We start from the raw sequence: 23960 nt of genomic DNA on the forward strand, positions 1-23960 counted from the left end.
GCGTGGCACCTCCCGGCCCCCTCCTCGGTCTTCTTTCCCTTCCTAGCACCCCCTGCGTGGGGGTGGGAGCTGAGTTCAGAGGCGGGTCCCTTGGGCCGAGCCTCCCGCTGGGGGCGAGAGGGTGTAACGGGGTCTGCTTCCTCAGCGCGCTGCCCCATTGCCTGGGAGAAGGGGAGGGGTGGCCAGAGCCTCCGAGGGCAGAGGAAGGAGCCCCTCCCCCATTACGACGCCCGGCGCGGACCAGGTGGGGGGGGCGGGGAGGGAGGAACCAAGGGTGGGGGGAAAGAGGGGCTGGACCGTGCGGGAGCTGGGAGGGAGGGAGCTTCTCCCCCCCTTCGCCCGGGCCCCCGGGCCCCTAGCAAGCTCTACTTAAGGCGGCGGCGCCCGATGCCTTCCCTCCCCGTCCTGGCTCTCTCTCCCCCTACGGAAGATGGCTTCGGCCCTCAGCTGCCTGAAGAAGTTTAGGTCTTTCCTGCTCCTGTTCTTGACCCCTTTGCTGCTGCTGCCCCTCATGGTGCTCTCCAAGTCCAAGGTGAAGCTGGGCCCGGAGCCGGGGGGGCCGGGGCTCGGCTGGGGCTCGAGCCCGGGGTTGGGATAGTCCCGCAGTCGGGGCTGGGACCCTGACCGGGACTAGGGGCTGGGCGAGAAGCCGGGGCCCCTTGGCGCACAGCAGGTGTATAGATGTTGGCTGACTGACGTGGTTTGTGCCGTGGTTTGAACCCTGAGCTGGGCTGGGGTTAGGGAGAGAGGCAGCCGTAAGACTCCTGGCTAGGACAACGGAGACCAAGGACGGGCAGGGACCGGACTAGGGGCTGGGGACAGGGCCTGGGACTGGCAAGCAGACCTTGGGGCCATTAGGAGCTGGCGGCGCGGAGTGGACAGACCCAGGGGAGCAAGGGCAGTGAAGATCCCTTTCAAAATGACAGCATTGTGCGCTAGGAGCCTTGGGTGAAAGCCCAGAGCAGCGACTCGAGGCTCGGGATCAGGGTAACGATTAAACACAAAGAGGCTCGCCGCGAGATTCTGAGCGCAGCGCTCCGCTCCCGGTGGCAGGGACTGCTGGGGAGCGGTCTGCAAACTGAGGCTGATTGGTGCGCCTTTCCTTTCAGGGGATGCCTAGATACTGGGATTCTGGCCTAGGTGGCGGGTTGCCTCCCTACCTCTGGACTCCAAGGGACTCTCGCTTTCTTTCTCTCCCCTCTCCCCCCTCTTTCTCTCTCTATCTCTCCTCTCTCCTCTTTGTTCCCCCCTCTCCTTCTCTCTCCGCTTTGTCCCCTCATCCCCTTCCCCCCCTCCTTCTCTATCCTTTTTGTCCCCCCATCCCCTCTCCCCCCTCTTTCTCTCTCTATCTCTCCTCTCTCCTCTTTGTTCCCCCCTCTCCTTCTCTCTCCGCTTTGTCCCCTCATCCCCTTCCCCCCCTCCTTCTCTATCCTTTTTGTCCCCCCATCCCCTCTCCCCCTCTTTCTCTCTCTATCTCTCCTCTCTCCTTTTTGTTCCCCCCTCTCCTTCTCTCTCCGCTTTGTCCCCTCATCCCCTTCCCCCCCTCCTCTATCCTGTTTGTCCCCCCATCCCCTCTCCCCCCTCTCCTCTTTGTCCCTCCATTCCTTCTCCCTTTCTTTTCTGTCTCCCCTCCAAATCTTTCTCTCTCTCTCTCCCCTTCTCCGTTTTCTCTCCTGCCTCCCCCCCCATCTCTGCTTTTTCCCCTCCTCTTTGTCTCTCGCCTGCCTCTCTGTTTTTGTTTCTTTCTCCTCTTCTTTCCCCTCTTTTCTAATCCGTTGCTCTCCTCTGTCCCCCCTCTCTACCTGCTTTTGTCTCTTTAGCTCTCTGTTTCTCTCTTCCTTCCCTCCCTCTCCAGAGCTCCTCCAACTCCTTGCTCCTGTGCTTGTCTCACCCTCTCCACTTTCTCTCCTTCCCTCTCCTCTGTGTCTGTTTCTCCTCCTTCTGTCTCTGTCTTCCGTCCCCGTCTCTCTCTCCTCTCTCCCCTTTCTTCCCTCTCTTCCTGTGTCTCTCTCTCTCTCCCGGCCCCTCTTTCCCACCCCCACCCCTTTGCTCCCCTTCGCTCACTCTTACTCCTGGGCAGCCTTGGACTTCTCTATGCTGCTGAGCTCGGAGCCTCGCTGCCTGGTCCGAGCCACCTTGAGCCGCTGGACTTCTTCCCCAGGCGCTGCATCTCCCTGGGGGTGTGCCCAGAGCACTCCTCCCTCGATGGAGCCTGGGGCTCCTGCACCTAGAGCTCTCCTATGTCCCCTGGCGGTGATCCCCGGGAAGGGGAGGAGAGGCGGTGGACTCTGGAAGCAGCACTCGGTGGTTGAGTTCGGCTTTCGGAGCTTGGCCACGCCCCCGGAGCTGTCCAATCCTGGGGCTCGGCTCTGTCTACCTCCTGCTGGGTCTCCCCTATGCTCCTGCCTCTGCCTCCCGGAGGTGGCCATCTCTGCCCCCTCTCCCCGCAGCTGCAGGTTCCCCCCACCCCCAAGCAGTGCGCAGCCGCAGCTCCTCTTTCCTCCTCCCTCATCCACCCTTTGACAGGGCACCAATAGGGTCCAGGCGCTGCCCTGGATGGATGCCCTGGCACCCCGAGGAGCCCGGGGTACTGGCTAACCCCAACCCTCTGGAGATATACACCTGTGCAATAACCTGAGGCCAGGGAAAGTGAAGCCAGTGGATCTCTGCGCTGGGGCTCAGTGTGTACTGTCATCTGTCCCACCCCACCCCCACCCCCAGCTTTGCCCCAGAGGTGTCTCTACCCTGAGTCTTTGTGGTGACCAATGGTCACGTGTGGGAAGCCGCCAGCCAAGGCCAGGTGTCTAGACTCTGGTCACCAGCTCATGGTTTCTAACTGAATGGGGAGAGCCACAAGGAAAGGAGGGACTAGCCCCACCCCAGTAGTAGCAGGCTGCCCACATGGAGGGGTGCTCCAGAAAATTCTTACCAACACTAACCAGGTCCCCTGTTGTGATGAGATTTGTGTGGCTAATGGTAGGTGACTGGCAGCCCAGACTTCACCAGGGTTGTGCATATGTCCCCTCTAACTGGGGGGGGGGGGGCACCTCTGGATATGGGGCACCTACATCCCCCTGCCCAGACCTCAGGGAGGAGGGAGAAGATTTGCCCAAGGAGACACCTCCAGTTAGAGGCGGGACAAAAAGGAGACGTCCAAGTAAGTTGATCTGGGGCCCTGCTGAACCCAGAACAGGAGCTCTTGGAGGGCAGGGACTGACTTGGCTTGGTTTCTGTGTATCTAACCTGTAGTGAGTGCTTCAGAAATGCTGTGTAAATTGCCCTGAATGGCATGATTTGGGGTCCTTTGCCCTTCCTGGCCTGTTTGGCTGGATGCTCCCCCACTGTCCACCCCTCACCTGGAGATCTGCCCAGCTGTGTATCCTTGGCCTCCCAGAATCCCCAGACCCCACTTGCTTGCCTGCCTTTTGGGTTTTTTGAAGCTTGGGCTGGTCACCCATGTTTCCTCCCCTTGGCTGTGTGCTGGGCCTCCTGCATTTCCATCCTCCTCTCCATCTCCACCCCCATCCCCCCACCCTGGTGTCCCCAATGGCACTGTGCTGCAGTCTGGGGCTGCTGTGCCACCCCCACCCCTCCCCAGCTGTCTGTCCCTCAGGCTTCAAAGACAGTGGAGCTCCATTCTGCTGTTCCAAAGTCTGGCTTTTGTTTGAGGCCTAGGTGGAACTTGAGAGAGCACAGGAGGTCCCACCTGCAGCCCAGCTGGCTCCATGCAGTCCATTCCATAAGCTTTATAAAGCACCAGTGCACACAAGCAAGATGCTAACCAGCCTCTGCCCTCAGGGATCTTAGGCTCTACTGGGCTGGGTCGGGGAGGGGACAACATGGCCTCCCTGGGGAGAGGGGCTAACCCTGTCTTTCATTACTGCCTCTTCCAGGGCAGGCTGTCCCTTCTCCCACTCCATTGTCTTCCATGATGGTTGAGGATTTGCCCCAAGTCACAGACCCGGTCTGCCAGATGCAGTCTTCCTGGGTCTGAGGGGGCAGCATTCACTTCACTAAACCATTGTCTCTCCAGATAAGTTAATACAAGATCATTTGGAGAGAGAGGGAGAGAGGCAAAGAGAGAGAGAAAGCTCAGTTGGCTTCACTTGCCTCATCCATAAAATGGAAATAACCCCGACTTCCCAGGGGGATTGTGTGGATCAAATGAGATTTGCAAACCTCCCTGTGTTCCCGCTGTCAGCATTTCCTTCTTTTGCCTTTGTTCTTGGTTGTTCACCTTGCCTTGGGCATCCCATTTAGAAGGAGCCTGTGGGCAGCTCCCCAGTAGAGGGGAGAGGAGGGAGAGCCAGGGCCACTTTTGCCAGGCTGGGGCCCTTTTGGCCTGGGGAGCCCACCCTTTTCTGGCTGTGGAAATGCTCCTCTGGGTATCCTGTGACTTCTCCCAACATTAGCTTCTGTTGTGGAGGACAGGCCTCCCTGACACCCACTGTGACTTGTGTTGCAGCCGGCTGACTGTGCCTATGTCATCCTGCTCATGGCTGTGTACTGGTGCACAGAGGTCATCCCCCTGGCCGTGACATCCCTCCTCCCTGCCCTGCTATTCCCTTTGCTCAAAGTCCTGGACTCCAAGCAGGTAAGTCAAACTGGAGGGGCTTTGGGCAGAGGGAACTTTCCTGTTTGGGCTTATTAAAGGGAGCATCTGCCTGCCTGCCTCTTCCTACCAATTTTTGAAAGTTATGCAGCTCTTCTCTTGCTGGATACTCAGAAATGGGGATACCCACATTCATTTCCACCTTCTAGATGAGCAAACTGGGGCTCTGAGTAGTAGGACTTGTCCAAGGCCATTCAGATGGCAAAGGCAGGCCCTTCACACTTGAATTCCAGGGCTCTTATGTAGAGCTGCTCTCTTGGCAGGTGTCATCACTGTCCCTGGGTAGGGTGTAAGATAGACTGACAGGCAGGCAGGCAAGCAGACACAGACAAGAAGCTAGATCCATAGACAGGAAGGCAGACACATGACAGACCCACCAGACACAGGTGGGCACAGACTCACAGACAAAGGTGGGCAGACACAGACAAGAAGCTAGATCCATAGATAGGAAGACAGACAGATAGAGACTGGAAGACAAATAGACACAGATGCAGGTGGGCAGACAGACCCACAGACACAGGCAGGCAGATGCTGAAGGTCATTTCTGCTCATCCCACAGGTATGTGTCCAGTACATGAAGGACACAACAATGCTCTTTCTGGGGGGCCTGATTGTGGCCGTGGCTGTAGAGCATTGGAATGTCCACAAGAGGATCGCCCTGCGCACCCTCCTCCTGGTTGGCATCTCACCTGGCCTGTACGTGTCCTGCTCTTCCCTACTATCTCTGAGTGTGACCATGAGGAGCTTGTAACTTAGCACAGACACATGTGAGAGAAGGACACAGGCCCCCAAAGGGGGCAGGGATGGCCCAAGGTCCCCCAAGGAGGAAGTGGCAGAACTGGGGGTAGCTCACCCTGAACAAGGGCTCTCCAACTAAACCTGGCAACCAGGAGCCAGAGCCTACTGAGGGTGGGGAGCACATTGGGAAAGTTGGCAGGGAGGTCAATGGAGAAAGGGATGGGATGAGGATGGTCAGTCGGGGGGTGGAGCCTTTCCTTGGGTGCCCACCCTGGGAGTAAAGCTCCCTCTCTCCAGTGCCCAACCCTTAGATGCCCATGGTGGGTGAGAAGCTGACTCCTGTCCTAAATCCTCCTTGCAGTCTAATGCTGGGCTTCATGTGTATCACGGCGTTCTTGTCCATGTGGATCAGCAATACGGCCACAACAGCCATGATGGTGCCCATCGTCCAAGCTGTGCTAGACCAGCTGAAGGTGACAGGCAAGGACAACACATTTTACCCGTCCAGTATAGAGCTCTTGGATAAGGATGACCAAGAGCTCCAAGGTGAGCCCTGGTGTGCAGGACTGAGGATCATCCTGGCCCATTTCCAGGATGGACCCACAGAATGGCTGTGGAGGATTTGGCCACTCACTCTTCTTTTAACTTCTCTGATACTAATCCTGCCCCTCCCTTCTGAGGGGCAAAGATGAACAGGCTTCCCTGTAGGCTCCCCTCCTCTCTGGCCTGCTTGGTCAAGGGGCAGATTCTGGGCAGGGCCAATCATTTCTTCAAGGAAGCCAGTAGGAGCAATGGCTGTTGTTGGTGAAGTCTGATTCTCCCACTGAGTCAAGCTAGCTTTGCCACCTCATCATTGGCCACGTGGCTTCTGGGGCGGATGCCATTTTTCCCTAGAGCTCCATCTAGCAGCCAAAAGGGCCTTCCAAGTCTTCTCTCCTTTCCAAGCCAACACCCTCTTTGAGAACAGGCCGTGTGAGCCTTCTTCCTGCCTTGGGCTAGCACCCTTGGCCTCAGGTGCAAGTCCTTCTACCTTGACCCTTGGGCTGCTTGGATCATAGGTGTTTTGGCATTGATGCTATCCTTAAAGTATGAATGCTCCCATCCCATGTCTGAACTCCCATCAAGTGATGGATGATGTGGCCAGAAACCTTGGAGATCTGCAGCTGTGGAGCTTTTTGGCCTCTCCCTGCAGTCTGTGAGCAGGCTTAGTGCCTTGGGAAGGCTTGGCAAGGCTAGTGCTCAAGATAATTACTCCTGTTTCCTTTCCAGTGAAAAGTGTGGTTCCCCAGGCCAAGAGCAGGGAGGCAATAGCAAAAGACAAAAATACGTGCAAGGCATTGACACTGTGTGTGTGTTATGCAGCGAGCATTGGAGGCACAGGGACTCTGACCGGTACCGGACCGAACATTGTGCTATCAGGGCAGATGAGCACGTAAGTCACGGGCTTCCCCTGGGCTCTTTGGAGTCCACATCAACTCTGTACAAGTTCCAAGGCAAGGGTGGACCTTGGGTACAAGGGGAAGGATTGAGAGGCGGGCATTGGGATAGCTAGTTACCTTCCTTCTCCCTTCTTGGGAGAAGGGAGCACTAGCAGTCCCAGGAAGGAAAAGTTGACCCAGACACATTTTCCTGATGCTTCCTACCCAGACCTGGCCCAGATTGGCACCAGGGATTCTAACATTTCGATTCCATGTCATTTACATCAAAATGGTGCTGGGCTTGACTAATGGACTAGGGAAAGCAACACAAGAATTTCCAGGTTTCATTAAAAAAAATATTTTATTCCTCACCACCACCACCAATTACATGTTAAAACAAATTTTAGCATTTTTAAAAAGTTGAGTTCCAAACTCTATCTTTCCCACCCTCCCTTCCTCCTTTCCTACATGATAGTAAGCAATCTGATAGAGGTTATACTTGTGCAATTATGTAAAACATTTCTATATTAGTAATTTTGTACAAGAAGACTCAAAGAAAGAAAAAGAAAGACAGTGAAAAATAGCCTGCTTCCGTCTGTATTCAGATAATATCTGTTCTTTCTATGGAGGCGGATAGTGTGCTTTGCCATGAGTCCTTTGGGATTGTCTTGGACCATTGTGTTGCTGAGAATAGCTAAGTCATCCACTATTCTTCCTGACGTGACATTGCTGTCACTGTGTACAGTGTTCTCCTGTTTCTGATCACTTAGCTCTGCATCAGTTCATGTAAAGTCTTTTCCAGGTTTTTCTGAAATATCCTGCTTATTATTTCTTGTGGTAAGGTATAGTATGGCCTAGTGTAGCGTAGTATAGTATAGTCCATCACAGTCAAATACCCCAACTTGTTTAGCCATTCCCCAATTGATGGGCATCCCCTCGATTTCCATTTCTTTGACACAACAAAGAGAGATGCTCTAAATATTTCTGTACAAATAAGTCCTCCCCCACCACCACCCACTTTTGTATCTCTTTGGAATACAGACCTAGCAGTGATATTGCAGAATCAAAAGATGTGCCTGGTTTTATAGCCCTTCGGGCATAGTTTCAAATTGCTCTCCAGAATTGTTGGATCAGTTCACAACTTCACCAAGAGTGCATCCCCTCCAACATTTATGGCTTACTTTTTGTCATATTAGCCAATCTGATACATGTGAGGTGGTACCTCAGTTGTTTTAATTTGCATTTCTCTAAGCAATAGTGATTTAGAGCATTTTTTCACGTGACTATATCCTTATATCGTATCCTTTGACCATTTATCAATTGGGGAATGACTTGTATTCTTATAAATTCAACTCAGTTCTCTATATTTAAGAAATAAAGCCTTTTATCAGAGATATTTGCTGCAAACTGTGCCCCCCACCCCCAGTGTTCTACTTTCCTTCTAATTTTGGTTGCATTGGTTTTGTTTGTGCAAAACCTTTTTAATTTCTTATATTTTATGTTTCATAATGCTCCCTATCTCTCGTTTGGTCCTAAATTCTTCCTTTATCTATAGATCTGAAGTCTTTCCATTTTTTAAAGCTATGTTAGGTGGGTGGGAGTTGTCCTCCTCTTTACCATGCAGGGTGGCCATGGGGGGAGATGATCATGGATGCAGAGGAGATGCAAAGGACTACAACCCTTATTTGGCTTCTGGCTTTGCTGCTGAGCTGGACAGTACAGGACAAAAATAATTACAAAGGAGATGGAACCCAAGAGAACTAAGACAGCTCTGATTGTTCCTGATGCATCTACATCACCATGTTCAGATGACCTATACCCCAACCAAGGTCCTCAATGGTCTTACTGATGGGCTTGAATGGACCAGACCAGGGGCCCAGAAGAGAGTCAACCCCCTGATTTTCACAAAGGAAAAGTGAATGGAGTCTCCTGTGACCCACTGAGCTTGACTTTGAATGTCCCAAAGGAAGCTAGGCTCTCATCAAGCCAGTCATCCATCACAGGTCACATGCCAGACCGACCTCATTTCTTTCGGTTTTGTTTGTTTTGGGGGGGGGGGCAGGGCAATTGGTGTTAAGTGACTTGTCCAAGGTCACACAGCTAGTAAATATGTCAAGTGTCTGAGGCTGGATTTGAACTCAGGTCCTCCTGACTCCAGGGCCAGTGCTCTACTCACTGTGCCACCTAGCTGCCCCAGGTTTTGTTTTTTGATGGCTGGTGCCTACCAGGCTGGGGAAGGCTGTAGTTATGACTTAGTCTTGATTCCAGAATGATTTGAGCATGTCTTAGATTGTTGTTTTGGTCAAGATGGAGAGATGAGGAATGCTGAGCCTGTTGGATGGCCATATCCAAAGAGAAGTCTTAAACTCAGTTGGTAAGAAGTTGCTAGCATAGTGCCCTAGATTTGCATCAAAGATTTCTATGATGGCAGACATGGAATTCTCATTCAAATTCTCAGATGACAAAAAGCTAGGAGAGACAGCTAACAGGTTGGGTGATGCAGGGTCAAGATTTTGACAGACTACTTAAAACATTGGGTAGAATCAACAAAGGTGATTTTTGCTGATCCAGACCTGGGAGTTCCATCAATGTGGGGAACTTCCAGTGTGGGAATTCTCTCCCCTGATGTGGCAAGTGGCCTGTAACTCTTCATCTTAGAGAATTGTCTAAAGAATGAATTGGTTCAATGAGTTGATCAAATGTTTTAATTTTTTTCCTCTTTTTCTTAGTACCTTTTATTATACTGAATGTCTGTCTGGGAAGGGGAAGGAGAAGGATATTGGAGAAGACTTATGATGATGCAAAAAAGAAAAGCCTTCAAAAAATAAAAACTTGTTTAGAGCAACATGAGGGGCAGTTAGGTGGCTCCTTGGTGCATAGAGTGCTGGCGCTAGAGTCAGGAAAACTCAACTTCCTGAGTTCAAGTCTGGCCTCAGACACTAACTAGCTGTGTGACCCTGGCCAAGTTGTTTGACCCTGTTTGCCTCAATTTCCTCATCTGCAAAATGAGCCTGAAAAGGAAATGGCAAACCACTCCAGTATTTTTGCCAAGAAAACACCAAATGGAGTCAGATGTGACTGAAATGGAGCGGTGGTGGGGAGGCAACTTCTGTCTCCTTTCGGCAGCTGTGCTTATTCTTAGGAACTTTATAGCATCTATCATCGATTCTGTGTGTTCTTTTCTATTTTTCATTGTATAGGTTGTTTTCTAGGCTTTGCTGACTTTGCTCTGCATCCGCTTCCAGGAGTTCTTTCCATGCTTCTTTGTAGTCATCACATTAGCCATTTCTTACAAATATTTCAGTGTATCTAGGGAATTTCTTCTCATCCATGGCTTCCTTGGGTAAATGCCTAGCTGTGGAATTTCTGGGTCAAAGGATATGGCTATTTTAGTCACTTGGCATAAACACTTACTATGTGACCCTGGTCAAGTCACTTAACCTTGGTCTGCTTCAGTTTGCTCATCTGTAAAATGGAGATAATCAAACCTACCTCATGGAGATGTTGTGATGATCAAATGAATGAATAATGGTAAAGAGCTAGCCAAACCTTTGCAGAGAAGAAGAACTAGAATCCAAGGGGGAGTGACACCCAACAACAGAGGATGGCTGAACAAATACCAACACAGCAGAAGAGGACAAGGGGGCTACCATTTCAGAGAATGTAATGGATGATGACAACACTGTCAAGAGAAACAACTGGGAAGGACTGAAGACCCAACCATGATTCACAAGGACTGATGAAAAAATCCACACACACACACACACCCCCAAACTTCCTGAAAGAGGCAATGGACTCTACTGGTGCAGAAGGAGATGTGAATTTTGGGGGCATTTCCACTGGATGGATTCATTTTGCTTGATTGTGTGTGTTTGTGTGTATTTTTTTTGACCAGATTAAATTTTTCTCCCACTCTCCTGGTGTTTAACAGTAGTTATGGCAACAAAAAGACCATTGACACCTTTCTAGACATCCAGAGATGAGAAAGTCAAAGGGAAGCACAGACAAACAGGACAGCTTTGAAAGTAACATGTAGAATTTATTGTATACTTTTTGTTTTAAGTAAGTGCTATAGAAAGGAGATTGACTATTTTTCAGAGAATTGTCTTTTGGGGTTCAGCTTTGTGTATGGAAATGCAACTTTCATTTTTTTGAGGTGGGAAGGATTAAATTTGTAGTTAAAAACAAATACCCACCACCACCACGAGAATCCCATGGGCGGGAGCTGAGGAAAGGTTGTCCATCCCACCCCTAGCCCCATTGCTCTAAGGCTGAACTGTCTCTGTTTCTCCTCCTTCTCTAGGTTGTTCCCTGAAAGCAAAGACATTGTCAATTTTGCTTCCTGGTTTGGCTTTGCCTTTCCCAATGTGATTCTGATGCTTATCTTTTCTTGGATCTGGCTCCAGTGTGTGTTCCTGGGCACCAAGTAAGTGGGGGCTGCCCCATGGGGAGGGAAAAGTGAGAACACTGCCCAGAAACACCTGGAATAAAAGAAGGGAGGGCAGGAAGGAGGTAGGAGACCCTACAGCCCCCACTCTGGAGGTTTGCAGTCCTTCTGAGATTTGTGGTATTGAGTTGCCTCAGGGCCATCCTGGTGTCACTTCAGCCTCAGAGCCTAGGACCCCTTTCACTCCTGGGGGGCAGGGGCTTATCTTTGGCGGCTGTCCTCCTCACTTCCTGCAAGCCCCCAGGACAAGGCAGTTCTGTTCTATAGGGAGGAGGGGGCTCTGAGGTCATCAGGGATAAGAGTCTTCCTCAAATCCATGTCACAGGGCATGTCCCCAGTCTAATTAATGACGTTGCTGGATTGCAAGTCTTTGTGGAAGGCAGGTAGCACATGGGAAAGGGGAAGCAGCTCTGCTCCCCCTTGTCTGTCCTCAAGTAGCTATCTACCTGGGGTGGGAAATGGGGCCCAGTGGCAAGCCATGCCAGCCTCAGACTACCCACTCCCCAGCCTTTCTGTGGGTCATGGTGCTGAGCATTCACACTGACCTCAATTCATGTTTTGGATCCAAAGTTTAAAGAGAAACGTGGGCATTGGTGTGGAGAAGACAGAGAAGGAGAAGGCAGCGTACCTGATGTTGAAAGAGGAGTATCAGAAACTGGGTCCCCTCTCCTATGCGGAGATCAGCGTGCTCGTCAGCTTCCTGCTACTGATCTTTCTGTGGTTTTTTCGGGATCCTGGCTTCATTCCTGGTTGGCAATCATTTTACTGGATGGAGAATAAGAAAAAGTAAGGGGCTGGGTCTCTTGCCTAGAGTGGCCCCTAGCCCAGGCTCTGCTCACCCCTTCAGTTCTTTTCCTGAGGGGGCTCATCTTGCTCTGAGCAGCTGTCATGGAAGGGCCAAAGCAGAGGGAGGGGGAGGCAGGCCTGTGTGGGGTGCCTGGCTCCCCAGAAGCCCCTGGGACTCAGAGATGACTCAGGGGACCTGGGCAACATCCACCCAGCACTCACGAGGAGGGAGACCTAACCAGGCTTTTTCCCAAGTCTCCTCTTCAGGCAGAGAACTCCTAATTTGTGAAGGGATGGGATAATGGGAGGCGACTCCCAAAGGCCAGACCAGAGTGAGGAGGAAGGGTATAAAGCCAGGCACAGGGAAAGTCTGAGCATTGGCCCAGAGGTGGGATAATTCTGTGTTCTCTAGGCAAAAGAGAGAGCCCATGTGGTCCTAGTGATGGGGAAAAAGTGAGTCTGGAAATATTGGGCTGCATAAAATACCAGAAAGCCTTGGATGCCTTGGGCAAAGAGGCTCGAGGGAGTCACTGGGGATATTTGAGCCCAGAGGTGACATGACCAGCCCTAGGTATAAGGAAAGAAGCTGGTTCTAGCAATGGTGTGCATGGCAGCTTGGACCAGAGAAGACTGAAGGTGGGAAGGGTCCTCCTGTAGCAGGGTTCCTACAGCAGTCCTAGTGGTTGGGTGGTAGTGAGGGCCTACATGATAGGGATTGGTCATAGGAGGAGAGGGAAGAAAGATGTGAATATGGTCTCAACAGGAAGCAGGCAAAGAGAAGCCTTCAAGGCTTCCCACAGGCCTCCCACCTCCTGTCAGAAAGATGGAAGGGTATCAATAGAGCTTACATTGTGCCAGGCACCATGTTTCCCCCAAGGGCCTAGACAGGTGAGCAGTGGGGCTACAGCAGAAACCATAGAATTAGGAGAAGGAAATCTGTAGGCAGTTACACTACAAAGGAGATGTTAGGGATGGAGTGGTGGCTATGGGATTCCTCTGCCAATGACTTGGCCAAGGGAGAAAGGGCAGAGAGGTAGGAAGGTGGCTGAGTCCATTAAAGACACCCAATTCCAGGGTTTAGAAAGAACAAGGAGCTCCATTCCTGGCCTAAAGCCCATGATTGTTAGAGTGTAAGCTTTGGTTCCCATTCTTAGACATCCTTTGTTCCTTTTCCAAATCCTTTTGTCTCTTCTGAAGCCCTCCCCCTACATTAGTAAGAGTGATGAACTCACCACATGAGCTTCTCACATCTTCGGGACCCTCTCCTCAGCAGTACTTTCTGTATTCATTCTTATGTCCCCTGGTTGGATGAGTCTTGAAGTCCATGTCTTGGGGGGATGCCTTAGGAAGACTGGCAGGCCACCTGTCTCTGTTGTTGGACAGCAGGGAGGAGTCACTAGTCTCTCCCTTCTCTGGCCTCTTGTGGATGCTCAGTCTGTTTACAGCATCTGTGGGACCCCCACCAGCTCCCTTTCATTTGGGAGAAACTTCCCATCTCAGGATTAGCTCCCAGTGCTTCCACTTGCTAACTCCCTGACACATCAGGATCCTCCTCAGCCTCTTCAGAGCTTTCTCTGTTCTTACATTAAACCCTTCAATCACGGAGGAGCATTGAGTCCCTTTAACTTAAGGGAGGGAGGCCAATCTGCACTTTACCTGAGGAGGCAAGAGCCTCAGTATTTTGTGGTTCTCATTAGTAACCCTTGTCCCAAATCCTCTGTCAGAGCAGGGATGTGGCATCATTCCAAGGTCTTGGGGGTGAGCAGGCTAAGGTGGGTCTGCTGGCAAAGGGTCAGCAAATGGCCATTTAAAGGGAGGGTGAGAGGTAGGGGAGTGGCTACAGAGGGAGACTTGTGAGCCTCTGTTTGGGCAGAAGAGGAAGATGGGACAGTAACCTGTAGGGTGACAGATGATGACAGTGACAGTGACACTTCTCTGAGGGAGGGGGAAGGAAAGGGTGGGGAGGGGGCCTCAGTAACAATACAGGAGTCTACCTCTCCTCCTGGCCCTGTGAATTTGGTGGGACGCTGGGAAGAATGTGGCCTCCAGTGGAGATGTTAGCAAGGAGGATGGTATCTCGGGTAGCAGGAGGCTTCAGTCCCACCAAGGGGAGTCCAGTGGAGTTGTTGAGGGTTTTACTGAGGACACTGTAGATGAGTGAACTAGGCTTGAGTGTCTAGGAAGGAGTTGTGATGTTTAGCAAAGGGTGTGAACCTTTAAGAGAGGCATGTGGGTTTGTCACCAAGGCCAGGAATGGCACCCAGATCTGGGGATCCAGACTAGTGAGAGGAGTAGCACCTAATCCACCACAAAGTGGGCAGTGTATGAGCATGAACCCTCACCCATGGGACTGGACCACAGAGCTCCTGGCATTGGATTTGCTGAGCTGAGAAATGGCCAGTTACTAGCTCCAAGAGGGAGAGCTCCCCATGGGCTGGGGTGGGCTCCTGACGCTGGGTCAGATTTGGTAAGCCAGCTAGCCTGTGGTCCCAGCAGCTCCATCCTTGATCTGGCTCTTTCTGGCTCCTCTTGGGGCCCGAATCACCCATCTTCACTCCTGTGCTCTTTAGGTATGTGTCGGATGGCACTGTGGCAGTCTTTGTGTCCATCCTGATGTTCATCCTTCCTTCCCAGAAGTTCAAGTTCAATTTCCGAAGCCAGACTGAAGAAGGTGAAGCCCCCAGATTGGGGGGAGTGACTAAGCTGAGGGGGCCCTGGGCCATGGCCTTTGGGGGGGCACCTCTTCCTACTCTGTCTAACATGGTGGTTGGGACCTTTCCTTTCAGAGTGGAAAGCCTCATTCTACCCACCACCCCTGCTGACGTGGAAGGTGGCCCAGGAGAAAGTTCCCTGGGGCATTGTACTGCTCCTGGGGGGTGGCTTTGCCTTGGCTAAAGGATGTGAGGTAACTGTGGGTCTTTCTGTGGCTGTGTGGAGAGAGCTCTGTTTGGGGCTTGGCACCAATAAGGGGGGCCTCACAGGGCACTCTTTTCCTCCTCCTCTGCCCCCCAAGCTGGCACTCAGACGCAACTTGTATGAGGTAGCATGGGGAGAGACGGGGAGATTCCTCTCTGCTTGGACTCAGGCCTTAGTCTTTAGCCTGGCAAGAGTTATGAGGGAGGATGTTGGAAAATTAAACCCACCAAGGCCACACATTTGACTTCCCTAATGAGCAGATCGGGATAGACAGAGATACTCATCCTCCTGTCCACATGGGCTCCCTCTGGGCCTCTGTGCACTTCCTTGCTTGGAGAAAGGGGCCTGTATGCAGTGGAGATCCAGAAGGGCCAGATGGAGGAGGAGGCAAGATGGGAAAATGACCAGGGTGTTCTGTCTCCCCAGTGCAACATCATTCTGGGACTTGAGTACTGGGTTCAAGTCCCCCCACATTCCAAGCCTATCCAGAAATTCCTGCCAGGGCAGCAGGAATCTGAGGGGACTTGTCCAGAGCTTCTTTCCCTGGCACCAGGGAGTCTCTGAGGAGGAGGACAGTTTTCCTGGCCTTGGGGACCAGCTCCCCTGAACAAGAGCTAGGAGGCTTTAGCTCAAGGGGCATCTAGTCCACTAAGGGGCTGGGGATGTCAGCATGATGGGGAAACAGAGGAAGGGCCACTTGATGAGGTGTCTAAAGGCAGGCATCAGGCCCAGCCGTGCCACTGCCCAGTGTGTGATCTGGGGCAAGGTATGCCTCTGAGCATCAGTCTCCCCATCTGTAAAGCGGGCACCAAACACTGGATGGGATTATTGTGAAGAAACCCTATAGGGAGGCTGAAGGGCTGGCTGGGGGACACCTTTTGCTTGGTCTGACATCCAGGGATGGCCAGCTTTTCCAAGGCCTATTCTCATGCTTGCAGGTCTCGGGGCTGTCAGAGTGGATGGGGAAGCAGATGGAGCCCCTGAAGTCCTTCTCCCCACCAGTCCTGGTCCTGTTCCTCACCATTTTAGTGGCCTGCATCACTGAGTACACGAGCAACATCGCCACTGCCACCCTCTTCCTGCCCATCTTTGCCTCCATGGTGAGTGGATTCAGTATTGCCAACCAATGTTGATAGCATCCTTCTTGTGGGGCCAGAACATTCCCCTCCCCGCCCTGCCTTCCTCCCTCCCACCACCCCACCCCATTCCTCTGAGCTTTTCAGGCACCTCAGATGGCTAATAGATGGCCCCATGATGTCTATCTGGGGTTAGGGTTCAGCATCTCATTTTCCCCTCCAACCCCTCCTCATGCTTCTCTACCCAGCAAAGGGCTTAACTAGGGCTTGTTGCTGAGGGTGGTCCCTGCCTGCACTCAGAAAGCTTAGGCTCTTATGGACTTAGGTAAAGATAGGGAAGGGAGGCTGCATCCCAGTCCTAGTGTCTCTTTGGAGACATCAGGATTTCTTGAAACAGCCCCCTCCCCCATTTTAAACTCTGACCAAAGTGAACCCATCATGTTTCTTGGATCCTACCTAGCTTTGGAGCAGAAAGGAACCAGTGAGGCCACTGAGGTTTAGTGTAGCCAGGGCCCATCCTCAGCCCCCCAGGCACACACCATTCTACAGAGACCTAATCTTGAAGCATCTGCCCCAGTCACTGCGGTGGCTGGTGAATGGCAAAGCCTGGGACCAGTCACCCTTCCCTGGGATCCAATCTTTAGCAATCCTCCACTGCTCTCTTCCCCTCTCCACTCTCTCACTCTTCTTTTAGATGGTCTTGTACTATTCAACCTGGTCCTGGGATTGGGAGGGGTCTTCTAGAGACAGAGTCATGGATGTCTTGGACTTTGAGTAGAGCCAAGAGGTAGTTAAACCCTCACAAAAGCAAAATGAAGTGAGATTTTCCCCCTCTTGTGTTAAAAAGAAAGATGAGAACCCTCCAAATAGCAAAGTGCACCACCCAGCTAAGTATCAGGAAGCCAACCTAATGGATAGTTGAGATGGGTTCGCTTCTTTTGTGGCCACCAATGGCACCATGTCTCCCTGGGGAGTCCCACAACAGAGGCCTGGATGCCTCCCCAACACCCTCTCTAGGTCACCCTGTCATCTGGCCTTGTTGTGGTCACAAGCCCTCCCACAGCTGGCTGACTTTTACCCACATACTGGACTTTGGGCTTTCTGGGGCTGAGTCTATCCCCTCATAGCCTGGTGAATCTAAGACTAGAGAAGAGGGTGGGTCAGGGTCCCTGGGCTCTGGACCTCTGCTCTTTCTGGTATCATTCAGAAATCCCAACCTCAGCCATCATCCCATGAGAACCATCTCCCCTCCCCAAGACAGCCACAGCAGCCTTCAGAGCAGGGCTTCTCACGGAATGGGCAGTAGAGGCCAGCTAGCTCAGAGCAGGTGCTGAAGGGCGGCTAGACCACCCACCAGTCTATCTCCTCTGTCTGTGCATGGAGGAGAGGGTTTTCATGAAGTCTCTAGGCTCTTGACTGACTCTCCCATTCCTCCTTTTATGAGAAGGAAGATTTTCTATCACAAACAGCAAACCCAATAGTTCTTTTAGGTGCTGTCTCCCACTTCTCTTCATGTGTATCACTTTGTGCCCAGCCGGAATAGTGGAGGTTTCTCTGCTGAAGTGACTGATAATGATGTCATGGCCCCCAAACCAGACTGTCCCGTCCCCAACCGATCCAATTGGGCATCCCCACCCCGCCAGCACAAATTGTTGGGTTATTAGACTGAATTTATGAAATCAAGCCCAGGCTCTAGGCTTCATAGACTCACCCCAACCGGATGTGAATGATTCTCCAGTGCTGGGAGTGTCTGCTCATTCCTGAATATTTATAATGTCATTTTTTATTCTTCTCCCAGTCCCAGAAAATTAAAATCAACCCCCTGTATGTCATGCTTCCCTGCACTCTGAGCTCATCCTTCGCCTTCATGCTGCCTGTGGCCACGCCTCCGAATGCCATCGTGTTCTCTTATGGCCACCTCAAGGTTTCTGACATGGTAATCCAACTGTTCTAAATTGTAAGATAGTAACATAAGCTGAGGCCTGGGTATTGTACACCCACATGGGAGGCATGGATACATATAGGACCCCTACTACTCCTCTCTAAAAGACACTGTGATTCCAGCCTGAAGAGGAGTTTGGATAAGGGGCCACAAAGCCAGCTAGACTGAAATGTGTCTATCTGCTTCCTTAGAGATTGCTGGTCTAGGGCAATGATTTTTAGATCCAAGCTGCTTCCTGTCCCTTAAAGGAGAAGGGGTACAGCTTAAATCCAAAGGCTTGATTCTCCTCCCACTAATGGTAGTTACCACTGTAAAGAGTGAACATTGGATAAGCTCGTTTGTTTCAGTGGAGAGCAGACAGAAATCTGAGAAGTTATACAAATTAGCATCTGTCAAACAATACACAAAGGATGAGCTTTTTACCTAGTGGGAGGGAGATATCTCATGGTAAGAGAGAGGATGGAGAGGGGAGAGAGACAGAGACAGAGACAGACAGAGACAGAGAGTGCTGGCTGAATTCCACTCAAAGTGGGGGTTCCTTAAGGTCTCTAGGGAGACCAGAGGACAACGAGGGACATGTGGGAAGGGCTACTTTCCCAAGTTGTTTTTTTTTTTTCTGGATTCTTTTCCAAAGAAAATCTGGAACCATATGTGTCTTCTCATGAAGTAGGAAGGAAGAAGGTCTCTCTCCTTCCACACTCTCATGCCAACTCTGCCTCTTATGCAGGCCTGTAACATCAAAACCTCATCCTTTCCACCACTAAGGAGAATCATGCAAATACTCCAAGTTTGCTTTCTCAATAATGAAAATTTCAAAATATCCTCTTAAAATTGAGGAGTAAATATCATTGTCAAACTGTAGGATCATATTTTGCATTTATATAATGCACTTTTCTCTAGATGAATTTGGAAGTTCATCCTTTGTACTGATCTGCTCCTCACAGCTGAAAGCTGGCTTATAGAATCCTGAATCTGTAAAGAAATTTAGGGGAAGCCGCTTAAAGAGGTGAGTGTGTGGCCACACAGGAAGCTCTCCGATGAGCTAGTGGAAGAGCCTGAGCTCAGCAGCAGCAGCTCGGATCGAGACTTGGAAGAAGGGGGATGCATTATAGCTCCTTTGGAGCCACTGCTTGGTGATGAGGCTGCCCCGAAGAATCCTGGCATTACTGCTGTTTGGCCAAGCAAGAAGAGTGGCCCCAAAAACGGTAAAGAAGGCATTGCAGCCCAAGAAAAGGCACAGGAACATCAGGCTACTCTAGATGAGTCGCTCTCTCCAGACCCAGATTACTAGCCTCCTTGGGCACGATCACAACCGCTGCCCTTGGTACTGACAAAGTTCTCACAGTTCGTGAAGAACAGCCGTGGTGCAATAGGACTTGAGGTAGGCAAATGTCTGCACTTTCCCAAAGGATTCCAGAAGTTGCAAAGGCTTCTTGTTAGATGCATCTTGAACAGAGTTCTGGAGTTGTGTTGGGGCTAAAGCAGGGCCCTGAGGATGCCGAGCTGGTCGTATGGGGGCATGTCTCATGGGCCTTTTCAGGTGGGACCTGGGAGCCCTGTGCTGAGCCCAGGTCCTGAGAACCTCCCTCCCTCAGTAGCACATGCCCTCAGGGAGAGCTTCTGGCTGTTGGCCTAGTGGTACCAGACTGTCTAGTCTGATTCCAGTGGTCCCTTCGTCCCTCAGCCCAGGCTCACTAGCTTTAGTCCTTGGTTACTTGACCACTCCCCTGCTCTCTGGTCTTTCTTCAAGGATGCCAGCCACCTCAAATCACTTCATGGAGTTCTTAGAAAAGACCAGTCATGACCATGGTAGCATTGTAGGGACACTAGATTCTTAGTGGCTCTCCTAGCTAAGGGCATCAGAAAAGGGACTGAGCTATGTTTCCAAGGCTCGGCCTAGCCCAGTGTGGGGAGACTCACTACCAGAGGCTCACTCCATGGCAAAGAGTTAGAAGTAGCTCCTTGTGATGGGAGCAGAGGGGACAGAGACGAGAACCTTCACTTAGATATTGGTGCTCCAAATGTGAGGTCTTGTCCAGTGTCCACTAAGTGCAGGGTTGTGTTTGTTGTTGTTATCAGGACAGATAACTCCTCAATGGGAGAATTCCACCTTCTCTGAAATTTAAACCCTGGTGACACTGAGCGCTGAAGGATCTCATAGCCAATCAGTGTCCAAGGTAGGACATGAGCCCAGGCCATCCAGACTTGGAAGCCCTGCTGCCTATATGATTGGCATTCTGAATATGAGATTCTGTGCTCCCAAAAGCACTGCGTCCTCACCATCTTAACATTTTTATTGCAAATGAGAACAGAGGACAAAAGGGAGTTGTATTTACCTGCAAGGATTGCCTACCTTGAAGTGGAAGACTTCTCACCTTGGAAAAGCAGAGAAAGGCATTGGCAGAGTTGGCTTTAGTGTGTGCAAAGGTAACTAAGAAGAGTTGCCTCATGGACATTTGGTCATCCTATGTTGCAGGGCTCAGGATGAGTTATTTGGCATGAAGGATTAGGAAGTGGCTAATACCCTCCAAATTAAAGCACCATAGACTTTAACAATTAGTGACTGCAATGCAAAGGTGTCTATAGGCTGGGGGTGAAGAACCTGCAGTCTTGAAGCCACATGTGGCCTTCTAGGTCCTCAGGTGTGGCCTTTTGACTGAGTCCAAGTTTCGTAGAATGAATCCTTTTATGAAGGGGATTTGTTCTGTGAAGTTTGGATTCAGTCAAAGGGCTGTACTTGAGGACCTAGAAGGCCACGTGTGGCCTCAAGGCTGCAGGCTCCTCACCCCTGGATAGGCAAGATGAGTGAGGCCAAAGGTTTGTGGACGTAAAAACAACTTGCCCCTAAATACCCCAAATACCTCTAGAATGGAGGCTGGAGATGTTAAACATGGCAAACCCCAAAGAGCGTCGCCCACAAGTGGATGCTCTTTTAACAGATGGAGAATCATTGATCACTCTCATAGGAGAGTGTATGTATCTATGTACAGTTAAATCATCAACATGTTAGAAAGAACAAGAGAATACATTGTGAAATTGAAGCCGTTCCAAGCTGACATGTTTCACCAGGCTTTTGGTAGCAAAAAATTGGAAATAGATGAAAGAACAAAGACACAGATTATCACAATTCCCTAAGGAAATTTAGGGGCAACTAAGGGGTGCCATAGTGGATAGAACGACTGCCTGGAGTCAAGAAGACTCATCTCCCTGAGTTCAAATCCAGCCTCAAACACTTATTAGCCATGTGACCCTGGGCAAGTCACTTTACCCTGTTTGCCTCAGTTTCCTCATTTGTAAAATGAGCTGGAGAAGGAAATGGAAAATCACCTCAATATCTCTGCCAAGAAAACCTAAAATGGGGTCACAGGGAGTTGGACGTGGCTGAAAACTGAACAACAAGAAGGAAATTTAACCAGTGCAAATCAACCCCCCGCCCCAGTGACCTAAAGAGCCTAAATCCTGCCTCCTCCTTGCCAAATGAAAAGAGATGGCAGCTGAGAAGAAGGGTAGAGCAGAGAAGCACGCATCATGTCCTTGGTAAAATGAGAGGAAGTTGTAGGACTGGTGAGGTCATGCTCGGGGCATTCACGGGAAAAACTGGGACCAAAAAATACAAAAAAGGGCCAGGCCTTTTCTAACAGCCTCTTTGCCATCTGGAGCAATAACACAATCCCACTTGGACTCTCAACATCACATGAGCAAATAGAGAAAGTGATAGGAATGAAGACAGGGAAAGAGCAGGGCTAGACCAAGTCAACACCAGTGATGGTGACGATCAAGAGAGCTGAAAGAAGGGATGACAACAAATGCCTGAAAAAAACTCCAATCCCAGATGGCCAAGAGAAACTATGAATTCATGCCCGACTCTCCTCATCTCCAGAAAACGTGGATCCAAAGAATCTACACAGTAAGGGACATTATTTGACAAATGATACCCTGTCATATATGGAATCTTTACAGTCACAGAATTGACTGAAAGCCATAGAGGATGCAGGATCCCATGTCTGTTGATTGACTGTGAAAAAGGATTTGCTTTGGTAGAGTAAAATGGCCTTCAAGGCTCCTCTCCAACAAAGTAGGCATCTTCAATGTGTCCAAATGGCACCACTCAGGATGCCTTGAAAGATATAATCATGGTGACTACCTTGTTTCAAAGCCCCTCTTGATGGCCAAGTGCCCTGGTTATGGAGAATGTCCAGCCCAAATTTGAAAGGAAAGAATTCCTTCTAGGGGTGATGATTCCCACTCCTCGGAACGGAAGCTTCCTCTCCTCAGTGCTCAGAATTGTACCTGACAGCAGGAGCCAAGAATGCTCGGTGACTTAGGATGATCCTCCAGAAAGTTGCACAGCTTCCTAAGTTAGGTCCCGTGATCATAAAAAAGACATAGGCCAAACTAGCCACATGATTGACAAGCATCCAGATAGTCATGGCCTTCCACACTGGGTGATTTCTAGTCAACGGCAGATGCCAGTCTCCAATGTCTCCAGGCACTCAGTGTGGGGTCATTGGACTTTTTGTTGAGGTTTGACCTCTGAGGTTCCTTTGATTACTGAATGAATGAATGAAAAAGCATTTGTGTGCTAAGTGCTGGGTACACGTGTATAAAAAACCAGGCAATCCCTGCCCTCAAGGTGTTTTCACATTCTAACTGGAGGATAGTGGCTGCAGAGTTGGGGAGTGGTGGTTACTTGGTTCCAGAAAATTGTTCTTGTTGTGGTTTGTCCTTCATTCTGCAAGAGGACCATGTCATGGGGAAGGTGATGTCGTACAAGTGATCAGGACTGGAGATGGCCCAGGATGCAGTGGGAGACCTTGGCCTTTTTAACCTAAGATCCTTCCTATGTCTCAGTTTGAAGGGTTAAGGTAAGGTAGGTAAGAAATGAGGTCCTAGTCAAAAAAAAATCAGTATGGGAGAGGAAGACTTGGTCTTTCTGGTCAAAACACAAACAATTGCTGTTTACATTCACTCTGAACCTCAAACAATGGCCGAAGTTGGCTTGGGCTGAGATCTATTGTTAGCCAATCAGTGAGAGCCAGAGTGATTAGGTTTAAGGCATGGTCCTTAAAAAAGAAATCTATCCAGTAAACCCCAAGATAATCTTGCAAGGTTTCATAGGGATACTTCTACTACTGGTTGACACACCCCATCCAGGACAGTGGCCACCATGTTGATTTTGATCAAGGTTTGTGATTATGTCCACGTAGGGCCAGATGGCTAGGGAGATGAATTAGTCAATTGTGGCAGAGTGTGAGTGGAGTGGGGCCCCAGGAAGCAGTTCTACAACAGGTTTGAATCACAGGTGTTCTTGCTATTGATTTTCTCTGCGATTTTGGTCAGCTCTCAGGTTTTTTCTCTACAAGGACAGGTTTTCTCTGCTGCCCTGCTATGTTCTCAGCATAGGCAAGGACTGCCTGGGGCAATTCAGTGAGAAGCTGGAGCTTGGGGCCGGGGCTGTGTTTGGGTGGTTTGGCTTTGCTTTTGCTCTGTTCTCCCACCCCTACCCCAGCCTGGCCACTACCCAGGTGCTGACTTGGCTTTCTTTGTTCCAGGTGAAAACAGGCCTCATAATGAACATAATCGGCTTGATCTGTGTCTCTCTGGCCATCAACACCTGGGGACGTTTCTTATTTGACCTGGACAAATTTCCAAGCTGGGCAAATGCCACAGAAATCAACATTAGCGACTAAGGGTTCAGCTGGCCGCTGCTTTGAGGGTGGGGGGAGGGGGAGGGGGGAATGGCGGGAGTTTCAGTGGCCGGTGTCCCCGGTCTGGGACTGTTGTCCTACATCTAAGTGGCCATGACTTATTGTGGCCTCTCGGAACAGCCTGTGTCTGCATGCAGAGCTAAGGAAGTACTTGCCCCAATGGGTGAAGGTGTATAGAGATTATGTATCTGAGCAAACTCCTGTGGCTTGAGTAGAAATTATACATATGAGGCAGAAGGAGGCCGGCCACTCTTCCCAGTGTCCACTCTGAGTGGCCCTTCTTGCTTCAGTGGAGCACCCCCTGAGCCCAAATGACC

At 50.6% G+C, this 23960-nt stretch overlaps 1 protein-coding gene across 1 annotated transcript; it reads left to right on the forward strand.

Moving 5' to 3' along the window:
• The first annotated feature begins 430 nt into the window (after positions 1 to 430).
• Positions 431 to 23625, forward strand: SLC13A5 (solute carrier family 13 member 5). The gene is made up of 13 exons (XM_036756693.1): positions 431 to 532; positions 4466 to 4594; positions 5172 to 5308; positions 5712 to 5906; positions 6318 to 6364; positions 6620 to 6782; positions 11072 to 11194; positions 11786 to 12001; positions 14572 to 14672; positions 14788 to 14906; positions 15856 to 16017; positions 17792 to 17929; positions 23488 to 23625. Exons 1-13 carry the CDS (start codon positions 431 to 433, stop codon positions 23623 to 23625), a joined length of 1770 nt encoding a protein of 589 aa, XP_036612588.1.
• Positions 23626 to 23960: the final 335 nt, after the last annotated feature.

Source organism: Trichosurus vulpecula, chromosome 4 (genome assembly GCF_011100635.1).
Source record: "Trichosurus vulpecula isolate mTriVul1 chromosome 4, mTriVul1.pri, whole genome shotgun sequence".
In the NCBI taxonomy this organism is placed as follows: domain Eukaryota; kingdom Metazoa; phylum Chordata; class Mammalia; order Diprotodontia; family Phalangeridae; genus Trichosurus; species Trichosurus vulpecula.